Source organism: Hyalella azteca, unplaced genomic scaffold (genome assembly GCF_000764305.2).
Source record: "Hyalella azteca isolate HAZT.00-mixed unplaced genomic scaffold, Hazt_2.0.2 contig8347, whole genome shotgun sequence".
In the NCBI taxonomy this organism is placed as follows: domain Eukaryota; kingdom Metazoa; phylum Arthropoda; class Malacostraca; order Amphipoda; family Hyalellidae; genus Hyalella; species Hyalella azteca.
Window position 1 is genome coordinate 79351 of NW_025938444.1, and position 18309 is coordinate 97659.

The window sequence follows — 18309 nt, forward strand, 5'->3', positions numbered from 1 at the left end:
GGTTCATAACCAAAAGTTCAGCTAGGAAAGCGTAAACAAAATTAAAAACACGGCAATCACCAGCAACTAACATAAATATCTCATTGCCTCATAATGATGAATAAATCGAACCTAAAATTATGAACTGCTCATTTTGAGACACAACATTTGATTATAGTTTGTGATGGCGAGGCCCTGCATGACCAAATTACCGTGATGGTGGCGTGGCTTAATGGCCTGTGAAGGGAGCTGACATTGTGAAAATAAACACAACTTTCTCCATAGGAGAAAGTCCCTTACGGAGTAAGGGACTAAAGGAGTTAAGCTCACGTTAACACATAATAAAGGTTCAAGTAATATGTGACAAGTCAGAGAACCCGATACTTCGGAGCCATTAAAGGCGACAAGAGCTGTTCCTTTGACACCCAACTGACACCATTGACGCTTTAATTTAACGTTGGCTCGCGTCCCATAGCGAAAATAAGAGTTGTGAGATGACGAAAGCTATTTCGGTTTCCGTTAGTTATGGCCCAGTTTGCGTGGCATGGAGGCACTTGCAGTTAATTGGTGGGTTGCAGGTCCAGGGAGGAGTTGGTCAGCCAGGAGGGAGGGGTGCGTCGCAGCTGCTGCAGGAGGCTCAGTAGGCGGGCGTTGTAGGGCGCGTAGTACTCCTGCACACGAGGAACAAACTCAGCGACACATGTTACAGTCTAGCACTTGCTGACATACTTGGATACAGACACATGTTACAGTCTAGCACTTGCTCACATACTTGGATACAGACACATGTTACAGTCTAGCACTTGCTCACATACTTGGATACAGACACATGTTACTGTCTAGCACTTGCTCACATAATTGGATTTACTACGGAATTATTAATTTACGAGATCTGTGCAGAACAACGTGATTCAATTCCTAGCTTCCCGTCTAGAAGAAAAAAGATATGTTATCTCCTACGTACATATATTTATTTGTTTTATTTGTGATATTTATCATAAATAAATTTATTTTATTCCACAATGACCATATACTGTAAATAAATTGAATTCATTGATACGCTTTCCTATGCCACTAAATCATAACAGATCGGTAATATCCAGGACCATAATAAATAGTTGCTTCAGCCGAGGATTACTCTCATTTTATTGTCGTTATTGAAATGCATCCGAAAATGTATACAAATTTTTCTTTCATCAGCGAAGATGCGTCTAGATAACTAACGTTTTAATTGACTACAAATTTAGATAAATTTACGTTTGAAGAAGGAAACAATAACTCGAGTGCTTGAAACTTCACAACGTAACTGCGCCAATAATTTACTTTTACAAATTGATTTCGTTCTAATTTTGGAAGGCATTAGCCGTCTGAATTTTGCGAGAAAGGTAATGTAACAATATGACGACTTATCGTTAGCCTCAGACAATCTGAAGTAAGTCGAGAGGAATGGTCTTACAAGTGTTTCAGATTATTCAGGGTAATTTTGAAGTAATCAGACATTCTGAACGCTTCGATTTCAGATCCTCAGCACGCCTTGTTGAGCTGGCAACTTTGCAGGATCGTTCCAGCAGAAAACCCACCAACATGTCATTAACAACAAACTGAAAGAAATGCTGGTGGATTATTACTGTATGTTTACCTGGAGCAGAGTAACGAACTGAGAAAGTTGATGGATTACAGCAAGTTTACCTGGAGCAGAGTAACGAACTGAGAAAGTTGATGGATTACAGCAAGATTACCTGGAGCAGAGTAACGAACTGAGAAAGTTGATGGATTACAGCAAGATNGCACACCTGATAAGCTTATCGTGTCCACACCAGCACACCTGATAAGCTTATCGTGTCCACACCAGCACACCTGATAAGCTTATCGTGTCCACACCAGCACACCTGATAAGCTTATCGTGTCCACACCAGCACACCTGATAAGCTTATCGTGTCCACACCAGCACACCTGATAAGCTTATCGTGTCCACACCAGCACACCTGATAAGCTTATCGTGTCCACACCAGCACACCTGATAAGCTTATCGTGTCCACACCAGCACACCTGATAAGCTTATCGTGTCCACACCAGCACACCTGATAAGCTTATCGTGTCCACACCAGCACACCTGATAAGCTTATCGTGTCCACACCAGCACACCTGATAAGCTTATCGTGTCCACACCAGCACACCTGATAAGCTTATCGTGTCCACACCAGCACACCTGATAAGCTTATCGTGTCCACACCAGCACACCTGATAAGCTCATCGTGTCCACACCAGCACACCTGATAAGCTTATCGTGTCCACACCAGCACACCTGATAAGCTTATCGTGTCCACACCAGCACACCTGACAAGCTTATCGTGTCCCAACCAGCACACCTGATAAGCTTATCGTGTCCACACCAGCACACCTGATAAGCTTATCGTAGTCAACCACAGGCCGCACGTCCAGGAAGTCCTGTAGTTGCGACATGACAGCCACAGGCGCTTGTCGCAGCTGCTCGCCATCCACCAGCAGCAGCTGCTCAGGGCTGAAGTGCTCCAGCCAGCGCTCCAGGTGCACGGCGTACTCCCCAGGGTGGAGGCACCTGGAGGGGAGGAAGGGTCGTGGTAATGCTGTGATTCAGTAGCACGTTACTGCCGGAGGTAGAGTAGGATAAACACAATGCAATAGTCTTAAATCAAAGTCTTAATGCAATCATGAATCATATAACGAGATTTAACAATGAGCCATCTCCTTCCTTGGTATTTGCGGATAGTAACTTGGAGAGACTTTGTTGGTAACTTGGAGTAACTTGGTTTTCAAGTAGAAAAATGTAGGTAGATACATGTAGACTCCGCATTCATTGATATTTAGGGAGAATACCGTATGCGTCATATATACAGCATATATATAATAAGGCATAAATGAATTTAATATGCTTTATTGGAGCTGTAGAACCAAATGATCAGGAAAGTAATGCAAGTAAAGCCCGAAAAGGCATAATAATTATTGCACAAAAACGGCAAAAAATAAGTTCATAAGTAATAAAGATTTAAACAGATAGCATTTTGTTGAGAAAAATTAGATTAAAATTCCATCTTTACAGTTTCATACTAACATTATTTCCTCATACGTACAAATACCTATAAAAAATATTAATGAGTGAAACGAAAAAGATATAAGAAAAAGATACAACAATATCCAAGGAATTTTTCAACAGTACTCGACGTAAAGAAATCATTTCAAGATACTAACGTGTTGGCAGTAGAAGAAAAAAATAACTCAGTACTCACTGCAGTGAGTAACAGAGAGCGCATTTTCTCGTCGACGAAAACGTGAAGTCACGGATGGACAGACAGACGGACGGACATGAAGAGCACAATAGCGCCTTTTTTCCATAAATGAGAAAATGAGCTAAAAAAAATAATTTCACTAAATATCATCCGATGATGGGAATTTAATTCGTCTAACATCGGTAAATATCATCCCCAATAATATAGAGGCACCTACCTGGCCCTGAGTTCTGCCAGGCCCCGCGGTGGATAAGGCAGCAGGTCAGCCCTGAGCACCTCAGAGAAGGAGTGGTTGAGAGCAGCTGCAGCGCCGTGTGCCACCTGGTGCTGGTACCAGGAGTACGCGCGCCGCTCAGGTGGTAGCAGCAACACCACCTGCACGCATCACACTAACAGCCACGTGCAAATATTCTAAAGGACAACAACGCCACCAATAGGAGGTTAAGCGATTGAAATATTATACAATTCTAAACAACTGTAGATATTGACAGCGTTTGAAAAGCTCAAATATATGGCATGGCATTATTAATTATTAGACTTGTATTGAGATACCGTAAAAGAGGGTTACTTTGACTCCCGGGGTAAGTTTGACCACTTTTAGTTTTTTTAACAAAAACCCCCAAAACTCATAAACTATTTGGCATAGAAAAATTTTGTCAATGAGCATTAAAGGCCTAATACTGAGGCTACGTAACACAATAGAAAGATTGAAAAAGTTTGCATATCCAATAGGTTAAAAATGAAAAAAGGGACCCACGAAAAAGAGCTATTATTTAAAGCATGTCGTAGAACCCCCTCCAATTTTTTTATTTCTTGGTAAAATAACTTCAGGTTTTGGTGCATTGTAGTAGAACTCTTCTAGTTACATATGCAAATGACAAATTTGAGGGAAGTGTTTTAGTTTGCAAATAGGGGGCGCTGCCCCCAATGGAGCAACTTTGACTACCTAATGTCAGCCCTGACGGGGTAATATTGACCGGCTTGGAAATAAGTTTAGATTACCATAGGTGCTTACGGTATATAACATCTTTTGTTTGATACACCTATTAATGTTTTTTCTTCATGTTTCAGATTGTAAAGAGTCTTATATATGATAATTTTAACTTAATTTCCAAGCCGGTCAATATTACCCCGTCACGGCTGCCATTAGGTGGTCACATTTCGCCCATTGGGGGGCGGCGCCCCCCCATTTGCAAACTATGACACTTCCCTCAAATTTGTCTTTTGCATACGTAACTTGAAGAGTTCTACTACAATGCACCAAAACCTGGAGTTTATTTTACCAAAAAATAAAATATATTTTACCACCCAGTCAAAGATACTCCAAGAGTGGGGGGTAACAATGACCATCACTTTTTTTAAATTACATCAAAACTATGAGAGGCAGGAGCCAGCAATTTATGGTGAGCGAACCTAGACCTGTATCTTGCATGTTTCAAGTGAAGTTTGTTTTAGCTATAGTAAAAAAATGGCATCTTAAAAAAAAGTAGTCAAAGTAACCCCCTTTTACGGCAAGTCAGTTATTAACAGCTAAATAATACGTGTTCACACAAGCCATTATATTTATAACCAAATAACATGTGCTAACACAAGTTATGTGTGAGATAATGGAAATGGCTATATTAATAACAAGAATCTTAAATTGCAGGGATTATCTAGCTCTTGCAGCTAAAGCCAAACTGCTAGTAATTATACAGGATTTCTCACAAAAATGACCACGACCTTATAATTGATTAAATCTCCGCTTTAAATTAACAGGTTTAATATATAAATTTTTTTTGCAATGCACGTTACTTCACAACAATGAATTCTACACACCAAACAAAAAATTAAAATTAACTTATGTTTATTTGAAATGGAAGTATAACCAATTGAAAGTCGAGAACATTTTTGTCCTCGACTTATAATTGAATAATCAATTGAAAGTCGGGAACATTTTTGTCCTCGACTTAAAATTGAATAAATAATTGAAAGTCGAGGACTTTGTGTGCGTACAAGTGACAGTAGACCTCTGACCAGCTTAGCGTTGGGTAGCAGCGCCTTGACTCTGGCAGGAGCGACCTCGCTGTCGAAGTATGTCGCGCTTTTCTCGAAGATGATCTGGCCAGGCTCACGCGTAGGAAACCATTTCAGATACCTGCACAAATTTGAAATGTTAACAGTTGGCATTTTCTTTTTAAAACAGACTCAGTATAATTTATTGTCATTATAAATCCTAAAAAAATCCCATGACAATTAAACAGGTTGGATTTAAACTCCCATTTAAACTCCCATTTTTTCAAATGGGAGAGGAAAGCTGCAAAAACAAGGTGATGCTATCTTTATTGAAGTCTATTTACATTCATCCTGAATATTATTGAATAAAACATTGAGAATGAAACTAGTTTAGTATTTCATTAAAAACACCATCCCTTGTGACTACATTGAAACTTCAAAAGTTGTAATCTGGGTTAGACTTTCAAATACATCCCTACGGTGTTAATTCATGTAAACCAGTGGTTCCCAAACTTTTTCAGGCTGGCGCCCCCTTTGGCTTCCTAGTGAATTTCTAGCGCCCCCCACAGACATACGCCTCTTTCTTGAAATTTAGTACCTGTCTCTTATACACATCTAGATGNGCCCTCTGCTTTCTTACCGCCCCTAGGGGGGCGATATCGCCCACTTTGGGAACCACTGATGTAAACTAAAAATAGAGCATTTTAATATTTTCGCTACCCGGAAAACCAAACTGAATCTGTGCATTCACTATCACACTGTCAAATACATACGCTGTTGATTCATGTAAACTGAAAATAATCCATTTAAATTAATATTTTTCTACACGGAAAACCGAATTCGTTCACTAACCAGTCGAGGCCGCGGAAGTAATTATGTCCGGAGAAGAACTGGACCTCCTCGAAGGTGGTGGGCGAGGGCAGGTTGTGTTGCAGGGACGGGTGCAGCCCCAGGAACGTGTACAGCGCCGTCGTGCCCGTCTTCTGCGGTCCCAGCACCAGCGCGTCAGGCAGCTCGTCGCAGGTCTTGTTGCTCGACCAGATCTCCATGTGCCGCTTGTCCATACATGGGTCCTGACGGTCAGCAGTGAAAAATTAATAGCGGGTAAATTAACTTAAATTCAGTAAATAAGGTCCTGCACAACGACTCATTTTGTGAAAAATGAATGGCGGTAACTTGAGTTACATTCAGTGAACCAGTTCTCTACAAAGGCTCACTTGATGCCAACGGTGAATATGAACAACAGGTAACTGTTATTATGTTCAGTAAAAAGTCCTGCATTACAACCAATTCAGTGCAAAATGAATGACGGGTAACTAAACTTAACATTCAGAAAACGGGTTCAGCACCAAATGCGCGTTAAAGACAGATAAATAAAAGCGCTTATACACGGGGACAGTTGTGGCAGTCACAACAACTTTCAAATAATAACCGCCACTACTTACCGTGCTATTGGCCTCGTGTACAGGCACCGATGGCAAGGCAAGGGCCCAGTAACCATTTACACAAGGCAAGAAGGCATAACTTGTTCATCATATCTCTATGAAACGCGAAACGCCTGCGCAATGAAGAATGCTAAGGACAACCTAGTTTACATCACAGACCCAGTACAACCCAGTTTACAACACAAACCCAGTACAACCCAGTTTACAACACAGACCCAGTACAAACCAGACCCAGTACAAACCAGACCCAGTACAAACCAGACCCAGTACAAACCAGACCCAGTACAAACCAGACCCAGTACAAACCAGTTAGCAACACAGACCCAGTACAACCCAGTTTGCAACACAGACCCAGTACAACCCAGTTTACAACACAGACCCAGTACAACCCAGACCCAGTGCAGCCCAGTTTACAACAGAGATACTAACCCCCCAGAAAGGCTCCTCTTCCTCAGGGTAGAGGTCGAAGTATCGCTGCGCGAGCTGCACGGCAGGCTCGGTCTTGAGGATGAAGTTGGTTCTCTTCTGCAGCGCCTGCACGACGCCCTCGAACACGTAGAGCGCCAGCCTGTCGCTGCCATAGTTGGTCATGTGGGTCATGAACACGTTGATCTGTTGGGGCAAGGGGGGCAGTTACAGGTTGATCTGTTGGGGCAAGGGGGCATGTGATCTGTATTGCAATGAGAGGTTATCTGTTGTGTTCTTATGAGCGGTTGAGATGCTGTGGTTAAAATTAATATTAAGCTGGTTGTAATATTAATAAGGTAGGAACCTTATATATAATAAGAAAGCTTTCATGTATAATAAGGTTACAACTTTGAAACCTTATATGTAGTAAGGTTTCAAGGCAGAGAAGTATTGAAGATTTCATTATTATTATAGAATCACTATTTGTTAAGTTAGCACGATAGATGAAAATATAACACACGCTCACCTTTGTGGAGCTCTGAGAGTCAAATATAGGTACACAAGTAGGGCCACCATGCTATGCTGATATAGTAATAGTACTAATGCTCATGTCCATTTGACCTCATTAGACAACAAGATGCGTTTCTCTTTAATAGATTATGAACATGCAACCTAAGATGGCTGGAATATTATATATTATTAATATTATATTATACGTTATTATATATAATATAAATAATATTATAAATATAAATAATATAATATGATAACTATTATATTATAATGTTTTAGCGTACCGGGTTGAGGGCGATGGTTTGGAAGAGCTCGCCGCCGTCGATTGATGCGTCGAGTTTCGCCTTCAGCCCCGGGTGCTCGGGAGACTCGAAATACAGAGTGTGGGTGAACAGACCGCACATCTGGCGCGGTAGAACCTGGGCAACCGTCGCAACAACTTCAGTGCAAGATACGTGACTTTTAGAAAAATAATTTGTGAGTAATCCAACTTCAATGCACTATAAGTAATTCCTATAATAATAATTTGTGAGTAATTTGACTTCAGTGCAATATACGAACTTCCTACAATAATGGCTTGTTGAATAGTTTGACTTCAGTGCACCATACGTGATTGCAAAATTTTTAAATATATTTATACAAGTAATTAAAGTTCAGTGGACGATAGATTATAGTCACAATAATAATGGTAATAATTCCTTCCACAATAGGTGATTCATACAATTGTAATTGATTATTAATTGCAAATACACACAGGTCACAATATATTTATTGGGCTTGCTTAACAATATATTTACAAGTTTTAGACATTTATCAGTGATACTGATAAATATAAATATTTAAATCAGTGGCTGAGTGCTCTCAGTGCCGCAACGACAATACAAAAGACGGACTAAGATTTTGATGCTTTATGCAACCTAGAAGACGTGAGCCCATATCATAACACGTCTTTATCTTAGCAGAAGCGATAACAGACTTCAGTCTTTATGGGATCTCAAAAAGAGCAAACGGGTAGGAAGGCAATTGGTCCTTTGGGTCTAATGCCACAAAAACTTCCTCAATCCCAAAAAGTAGAGTTGCATGGTAAAACCTTCCTCATTTTGTACATCGTCATCTCGGCTGGGGAAGAACTGCCTCTAATTCAATGTTATTCCTACGACGATGCTCCCAAAACCTTCTCAACTAAAGCGGTACCATAATAGGTACCAATTAAAGCGGTAGATAAAATGCTTAGGCATTGGAAACAGTTGATGGCGGCGCACGAACACATCAAGCGCACCTTAATGCCCCGGTACTGGAAGCCTCTCCGGAACCTGTCGGGCTTGAGGTGCGGGTACTCCTCCGTGGACGTGGCGCGGATGCCGTAGACTTTCTTCCAAGCGTCGTAGAGCGGCTCGTGGACGGGGTACACGCCTGAGTGGTGCGGCGCCACGCTGTAACCTGCGAACATCAGGGGCTGTAGTGATGACATGAAGGAAGCTGTGGTGATGACATGCAGGAAGCTGTGGTGATGACATGCAGGAAGCTGTAGTGATGACATGCAGGAAGCTGTGGTGATGACATGCAGGAAGCTGTAGTGATGACATGCAGGAAGCTGTAGTGATGACATGTAGGAAGCTGTAGTGAAATGTAGAACATGTTCGGTCTGCTAACATCAGGGACTGTTGTGACATAGACGAAGCTGTAGAGAAATGTAGGACATGTTCGATAAACCACATGATTCTGTAGTCTGTTAACATCAGGGACTGTAGTAACATAGACGAAGCAGTACATAGTGAAATGTAGAACATATTTCACATACCACACCACGCTGCAGCCTCTGAAAGTCACAGAGCTGTAGTCAGCATCAAGCGCATTGTAAATTTGGACAGCAATTAAACTGGCATTCATCAGTAAACGATTAATTTGTAAACTAGTTTAATGAAAAATATAGCAACTTATAACATGGCGGCATCTGTTCAGGAATTTCCTACCTAATTTAATGACCATTACTATGTTCATTAAAAAACTTCAGGTCTCAACATCTTAGCATGTGAACAAACATCAAAATAACCATAGAATGAACCTGTGTCAACGGAGATGTTGTAAGTTTTAGCGAAGTGTCTGTTGAGGAGCATGGGCGCTTTGATGTCATCAACGGTGGCCAGTTTGTGGGGCTGCGTGTGTCTCCACATGTGACCAAACCACCAGAAGGAGCTTGCATTTCCTGCAATTACAAAATACGTCAATTTATATCTTTTATATCTTTTATGGCAGCTAATAAAAACAAATGAAAGTGGATAAGAGCCAATATATACAAATATATTTAATGCACCGACTAAGTTGATTAGAAACAAAAATATTTAATGCACCAACTACGTAAGTTGCTTCATATTTAAACTCCACTTTGAAGAAAAAAAACAGTAACGTGACCAAAGCCACAACAGTGCGATGCAACAACATATTTAGCTCACCAACAAGAGCTTTATCACCAAGATTCTCAGCGGCGTTGCCACTGAGGAAATAATAGCCACTGAAGCCCAGGTTGAACGTGAAGTTTGGTATCTTCTCGCGCAGCCGCTCCTGCGACTCCAGCATCGCCTGCAAGCAAACAAGAATCACACCAGCAATATTATTATTTCATATTTCAATATTAATATTATTTCATTGCAATATTTGGTCGATCCCTCAGGATCGTCCAAACGTCGTAAACACGAGAAAATCTTTAAATATTTTATAGCAACAGAATTCCATGCTTGTCTGCCCACATAATTATTAAGGTAGGTAGTATTATGGTCTAGGATTAATGCAAAGTCTATAGCTGCATTGACTGGTACAAATTAGGTTTATGGTTAACTAATCATTTCCTTACATAATTTCGGTTTTGTTAGCATTTGGGACTGCATCAAGCTGAGCAAAAACAATGTTTGCGCTGTGAGAATTTAGTATCTATCAAAAATACACAGAAAATTGTCCCTTCCTAAGTATGGATGAGCCTTGTATGTGAATTAATGAGTATTGTATGAATATTGTAAGTATTGTAATTAATGAGCATATTAATGAGTATTGTGTGTAAATGACATTGCTAGCTGCACGATAATTCTGAGCCTATTAGGAATATTTTCCTTAGTAGGTTATCGCGGTCCCTCAGATCAAAGTAACCTTGTAATGGCACAGAGTTTGTTCAACTGAAGTCAAAGGTTTAGTGAAAAATTGAACTGCCATTCAAATTGAGTGTGAAAAAATGGAAATTGTCCCCACGATGTCAGGATTCATCAGCCTGGATCCACGATGAATCACCCAAATTGAATTGCAATAAAAGATGAAAAACGTGGCAATGGAAAACCAACACAACATGGTGTTCAAATCCCTTTATATTGATGTTATTACCTACCTATTGCATACAAAGAAATCAAGTACCGGTATGCATTCAGCATTTACGTACAGTCAAAGAATTTTAAGGAATAAATATCGGCTAGTAAAAAGAAATGTATATTGTATATACGGTACATCTTTTACATACATACAGTCATAGAATTTTAAGGAATAAATATCGGCTAGTAAAAATGAATGTAGGTATATTGTATAATTACTTTACAATATTAAAGAGTGAGAATGTTTACCTTAACGTCATGATCGGTCATCCTGATGCCACTACGAGCCACGAAGATGTCATCAACGTCCACGAGGATGTAGCGCTCCAGGGGCAGGCTGAGGCCAGCGTCAAGGAAGGACAGCGCGTCCAGGAACAGGAGCTTCTGCAGCCACCCTGACAAGTCCACCCCCAGCAGCACGCGCCGGATACCGTCTATTCTACCCACGTCCTGGAAAATAGAAGGTGAACGTTATAAATCGTTCTGATATGGCTGTTATCTAAAGCAGGTACGGTATTCTATTTTGGTCTTTTAAACCTTGTTAAGTTTTATGTAAACACAATAATAAGGCATAAGAGAAAAGCAGCACCACCAGGTTCGGTGATTTTATGGTTCAACGATTTTATTTCCAATTGAAGCCGAGCTAGTGAGAGCTCAGGTCGTTTACTAGATCAAGCTTCCTCTCCCCTTATTTTCCCCCGTAGATATCAGTGAACCGCGAGGTCACTCGTGTCCTGCCGGCCATACAGCGATGATGTCTCGTCTTTCGGGACTAGTTCCCCTAAATAAAGATATTGCCTATGCAAATAATTTTTCTAATTTTTTCTACTAACTGCCTGATTACATGATAGGATGTGAATCAAGAACTTGCCAATCTAGAATTGCAGTCAAACTCGGTCGTCGTCAATCTCTAACGGCATCAACACTGAGCAAGAATAGGTAGGTATATATAACTTCTAGCACCACATAATCTAAATTTAGAAGAGACGAAGAAAAATACTGGATAAAGAATGAACCTCATATATTCTCTTTGACCTTTAAATCACCAACCTGTACATTGTCAGCCAGAAAATTTACTGGTCGGGAGTACAGCATAAAATTAAATATTTCAATAAAAGATAAAATGCACAACAACGGGCACATAAAATCGGCAAGAATTTATTTTATACTTTGACAAACTTATTGTGATGTTAATTATCTGAGATTTGTATGAACCTTAGCAGTGGGCCAGTAACATATCACGTCACCAGTAAGGCAGCAGGCAAGTAGGTGTCCACATCAGACGTTGCAAAATCAGCAAGAATTTATTCTCTACTTTGGAACACTTATTGCGATGTTTGTAATCTGAGATTTTTATAAACCTAAGCAGTGTGCCTGTAACATATCACGTCACAGTAAGGCAGCAGGCAAGTAGGTGTCCACATCAGACGTTGCAAAATCAGCAAGAATTCATACTCTGCTTTGACACACTTATTGAGATGTTAATAAACAGATTTTTATGAACGTAAGCAGTGGGCCAGTAACATGTCACGTCACCAGTAAGGCAGCAGGCAAGTAGGTGTCCACATCAGACGTTGAGGGAACAAGAGCCTCCACCAGGGGCAGCAGCAGGGGGTGCTGAGGGAGCATCACGGACACGGGCAAGGGATGGTCGCCACGTCGTGTGAGGTTCACAGACGCTCCCTCACGCAGCACTCGGTACAGACCTGCAGGGCTGCTGCTCGCCAGTCGCAGCTCCTGATGGTCCAGAGCAGAAAAGATAAGTTTTCAAATATCTTTATACTTATTGATAAATGCAAAACATTACTGGATTCAAAGTAAATAAATTAGATATGTACCATATATTACACAGATGGTACTCAATTATTTGAAGGCTTCAGGTACCGTATGACACTCAAATAAATCAACTAGTTTACTCTTGATGAGCAATGCTAGGAAGAAATAAGAAATAACCCTAACACAAGTCTAATTGAATTTTTTCCTTACAGTGCTAGTAGTGTTTAAAACTTTTCCCCCAAATAAATCACTAAAACACCTACAACTTTCCAATAACAATAATTTATAAATGGCAGCTTATTAAATTAACTTCAATAAAATGTTATATGTACTTTTGCATTGAGCTTGTTGTGGAGCAGGACAGGAAAGCCTTTAAGTTGTTCTTGCTTGCCGATCCTTGAGGCATTGTTGCTCACAATGAAGGCAATCATGCCAATTCCATTCTTTTCCATGAAATTATCAATCATTTTGCGCTGGCTTGCGCTGCGGTTCAAATACATCTTGAAGTCATCAAGTATGAAACATTTATACTTGGTGTGGATGTCTGTTAAGACAGGCATTGGTGAGCCTGGCATAACAGTGATGACATCAAACCTGCAACAGAATAATAATTCTTGCAAAATTGAAGTAATAAAAAACACCAAATTTAACCTATCTAATAATCATATTGACTAGCCACAGGGATGTTTCATAGAACAATTTGAATCCTGGAATAAAGGATATTCAAATAAAATGATAACATCAATTATGCATCTCTTCGTTGAATCAGGTCCAATTGTTTTCAAAAGTACCTAAGCAAAGATTTGTTGAATGATCTTTTATTTTGTCAATTTAGTGCAATTTATTCAGATTGGGTATCAATTAACCATTGACTTCAGTAGCAGAATCAATCAGTACAATTATTCAGCTAATCTGAAGAAATATTATTAAAAATTATATAACAAATTATAATTATTGTTAATAATAGAATAAATTATTCACTCATCATTTCAACATGCACATAACACATCATTTTGATAATTGAAAAAATAATGTTTACAAATAATCAACTAAGCATGATTTTCAGTAGTAAAATAAATTAGACTATCCAAATAAAAAATTCTCTTCACTGACTTGAACTTAATCATCTCCAATAGCTCAGTGATGGCACGTAGGATGGCAGAACCTTTTCTTTTAGAAGCAAAAACAAGAATCTTGGCATCACCGCGACCACCGTGATGAACGAAGCCACTAGGATTCTCCCAGGCTACTGGTGGAGGGGAATGTTTATGCCTTGGAGCTTCGGTGAATGGGTGGTCAACATCGGGTGTTATGTCATCCATAGCACTCCCTCCCCCTTGCCATACCAATCTGAGGGGGATTATGGAAAGAAATAATATATATTACAATTGATTTACCTATTACCACTTCTTACCAAATCAATCTAAAAAAATCATTATCAATTGAAATAATAATCAAGGAAAAATACTGCGGGATTCAAAACTGACTGTCATTGGAGTTATGTCAATCAGGACAGCATAAAATATGGAAGCATGAATGACACTACCTTTGGTCTGCAGAAATAACATGATGAGGTAGCCATCAGGGTTAAAAAAACATTATGAAAGCCAGATAATTCATATACGTACATAATGGAAATATATTCAACAGGCAGTCAAGATCAATCATTAAATCAAGCATGGCACTGTCATTGCGTCACCACTTGATTTAAGGAATGATGAGTCATGAGTCATTGATGAATTCACAGTCCAGTTGATGACTGCAACTAGGTATATATAATGCTAGCATAAACCCTACAGTGGGTCAAAAGAAAACAATGAACAGATGATCATGTTTTCAGTTGGTTTTCAGCATAGGGATGAGTTGTGTTAATAAAAATGTCTGTAAATCAAATCTTAGGTGTTGGCAGCATCTTTTTTGTTGAATCTGAAATAGGTAGTACTTGCTCCTTAACAATTAAGAATCTTGACAATTTTTGGAACAGGAATTGACAAGTCAGTTCAGAAATTATCACCTAAAAATTTTATTAATAAATTATGTAATTTGAACACCCAATATTTCCAATAGGATACATTTATTATGCTCTCAATCACACTTCTGGGATGAACTAAGGTAAATTTTGCACTTCTCTTTTTTCAAATCTAACTGAAAAATCTTAACACAGTGATTGGTCAAAAGATTAGTGTAATTGCAATTTCAAACATGTTATTATTTCAAACTTAATACCAATGCTACCTGGGCTTCTTGAGGTCATCAGAATTCTTTGAAAGTTCAAAATTTTCCAAGAGGTCAGGCAAAAGAATTCTTGTTAGGTAGAATCTGGAACAAAAAAATGTTTGAGAAGAGAAGATGGTAAAAAACAGTTATAAACCTATACTATAACTTAATAGGTCTAGATATAAACAATGGAGCGCCATATCTTTCATTCCAGATATCAAAGTATGCATAAATACCTACTAATCATGTTCCTTTGACCGCTTCAGATAATTCACAGTACCGTAACTGTACTTTTTTATGTGAAATCAAAGTAGTACAAGATCGAAAATACATCAACTTTTCAATATAAGGTCTGAGAAATATAATTTCACATTATTTCAGATCATTTCCTCAGTCATACATGAGCATGTATTTGAAGGACACAATTGGATTAAGATAATAATTTGTATTCACTTGTCAGTATAAATTTACTGCTAACATTTAAAGTATTATGAACCCACCTTGACACAGAAAGTGATGATGACAACAGGTACAGAACAATTAAAATAATGGCACAAAATAGAGCAATGAACTTGCGGTTGCCAATCAAGTTCCGAGGGTAGCCAGCAAGTTTCCATTTGCAGCGTCTCCAACAGTTATACCCAGCACCTTTATTTGCTCCTCTCCAGCTACTACAGCTGTTTTGATGAGCTTCTGTCCTTTTATTCATTGATGAAATCAATGTAAGTCTTTAAATGCTGGATAAAATTAGCAGCTAAGCCAATGGAAAGCTTCCTAGGGCTCGCAAAATATAAGATCCATCAGCTTTCATCCAAGGATTTTTTGTTCAAGATGGACATTGAATCAAGGCATCTTGAAAGGAAGCACTATAATATCATCATTGTCATTAATTTTTATGTAAGTGTGCAGCTACTGGTACTTTCATAAAATGGTACAAATTAGTCTGAAATAAGAGAGTGATTTAAGGACATATATTTATATATAGTACGTACATTTAATTAACAGGTCAAAATTTGTTTACTATCTAATTTCAATGTTTTAAACAATTCAATGAAAGAAAAATCATAACACAAGGAATTCAAAGCCTTCCCAAATTTCTATTAAAAGATGAAAAGACTGAAATCTCAATTTTCTGTAAGAGGTATCTTGCTCATGACTCATAAGTGGTAATACCCATAAATGAACTTAAGGGAGTGTATAAAACTTTCTCTGCTCTGCAACCATGTACAGTGGTAGTGCCAATGCCAATTATGCCATCACAGCAAATCTGCAATGCCATGCAATGTATGATAACTATTGTTATGTTATTGCATCAAAATGCAATTTATTATTTTATACTTGTAACAAATTTGGTCCCTAAAAGGGTAAATAATCTTCATCGAAGTCTCAAAAAAATTTGTTGGAGTTTGGACTCCCTTAAGCTCAAGTTCCTTTGTTTAGTTTGTTAGTTGATTAGTCCATCTACGTAGTTGGAAAGCCCATTTCAACTTCTGAGTGGTCTCCAATTGGCTTACCATAGCATTTAGAATATAGTTTAAATCCCGAAGTTTCTTAATTCTTAGCATGTTGAACAGTTAACACCTTTTTTATTGTTGTATACAAAAAAATTTTACTTTACTCAGCAAACAGCCAAAATTAAAAATAAAAGGTGGTGAGTGAAATTCTGCATGAAAGGTACTACTAAGGTAGTGCCATAGTGACTAGTGGGGGATTGGGGGTAGAAAATGCACAAAATGTTTAACTTGAGCCTTTGAGGGACTAGAGGGAGTTCAACTGTTGTATGGTGTTAAGGCTAATTAATTTAGGCTTTAACTGTTAAGGATCAAACCAGCGAGTCCATAGTCCACACTGCCATGCTGTCATGGCGACACTGCCAACTTACAGGCACCCCACTTGGCACACTGGGACCAGAGTTGAGTAGTGAATGGATGAATTTAACCCTCTACCTGCGCACTGCCCCACATACAACAACTTTCAAATGTTCTCTATTGCTTACAAACGTGACAACTTCCTCAGGTGTCAGGTTGCTACACTCAATACCATAGTTTACATATATTTCAAGTTGAATGTTATGTTTCCAGAGAGTGACATATGGCAGTGGAGGGTTAAACACATCAACTACAGTTGAAGCCTCTGGTCACCTGTCACCAGTCAGCCACAGCCCACAAGTCCACAACAACATAAAATCCATAAGGCTTCAGCCTTCAGGCTCAGGCTGAGCCAGCACCAGAGAGCCTGAAGCCTTATGCCATTATGGCCAAGTTCCAAGCAGCCACTTCAACTATAATTGTTTAAAATCACTCACTTGAAGGGTTACAAAGGGTTAAAGCTATGGAGTATGGGTTATCCTGAACCTGAAGGAAGAGCCGCTCAGCCTTCAGATTTCAGGAATTCAGGATAAGCCTTAGCCCAAGAAATAAGAATTAGCAACAATTATTTTGCTTCAAAGTTTGGACCCCTTTGGCATTTGAAGATAACCATGAAGTTCCAGTTTATGGGAAGTAAATGGAGGTGATGGATTTGCCAGGACGTGGATTGTGAGCCAGTGATCACTAACTTCACAGATTGAATCAAGTTTTTTTTTCTCACGGCAGAGCCGTGAAACATGGCAGAGCAGTGGAACATGGCAGAGCCGCAGAACACGGCCAAGCCGTGAAACATGGCAGAGCAGTGGAACATGGCAGAGCCGCAGAACACGGCCAAGCCGTGCAAGACCATTTGTAACAAGATCATGATACCAAGGGTTTCAAAAATTGGCTACAAATCAATAAATTCCTAAAGCATGGGTTTCCCACATTGTCTATATACCACATGGGCCTCACACATGGGCCATGGTACACATAGGCCTCCTCATAGAGGTGGCCCAATAACCAATTCAAACTGTGCATCCTAGTGCTGAAGAAGTTCAAGTATGACTTGGTGACTACGTAATTAAAAGACAATGGTGCCCTCACCTGGTGGCTGGTACAACAACAAGGGGAAGAAGAGGATGCTTGAAACGAAACAAACAAACGTAGAGCCCCCATCCCCCACAAAAGCCATCAGCAGGTAATGCACACTAATTTAATATAAACTGAGAAAACCTATTCAGTAGTACCAAAATGCAAAATCAAATTATATTCATACAATGTTATTGCCCATTCCAAAGCAATGTCTCTCATTACTATATTAAATAAAATGAAAAAATGGAAATAAAAAATATATATATAACAAAACAAAAATGAATCAACACAAGGTAAGGAATTGAATAGAATAGAAATTCCCAGCCCAGCTAGTTGCTATATCCATGCCCTAAACTGAGCCTCACATGAGTATGCACAAGTTACTGAAGGTCCAGCCTGGGTGGGAGAGAATGCT

At 39.3% G+C, this 18309-nt stretch overlaps 1 protein-coding gene across 1 annotated transcript; it reads right to left on the reverse strand.

Moving 5' to 3' along the window:
* Positions 1 to 539: 539 nt before the first annotated feature.
* On the reverse strand, positions 540 to 15890 carry LOC108677617 (bifunctional heparan sulfate N-deacetylase/N-sulfotransferase 1). The gene is made up of 16 exons (XM_018165869.2): positions 15453 to 15890; positions 14971 to 15054; positions 13849 to 14085; positions 13068 to 13329; positions 12496 to 12696; positions 11209 to 11409; positions 10060 to 10186; positions 9672 to 9812; positions 8886 to 9046; positions 7891 to 8025; positions 7115 to 7297; positions 6093 to 6313; positions 5262 to 5382; positions 3463 to 3620; positions 2341 to 2557; positions 540 to 650 (listed from the first exon to the last, which is right to left on the reverse strand). The coding sequence occupies exons 1-16, from the start codon at positions 15659 to 15661 to the stop codon at positions 540 to 542; spliced, it is 2769 nt and encodes a 922-aa protein (XP_018021358.1). The 5' UTR covers positions 15662 to 15890.
* Between the last annotated feature and the right edge of the window lie 2419 nt (positions 15891 to 18309).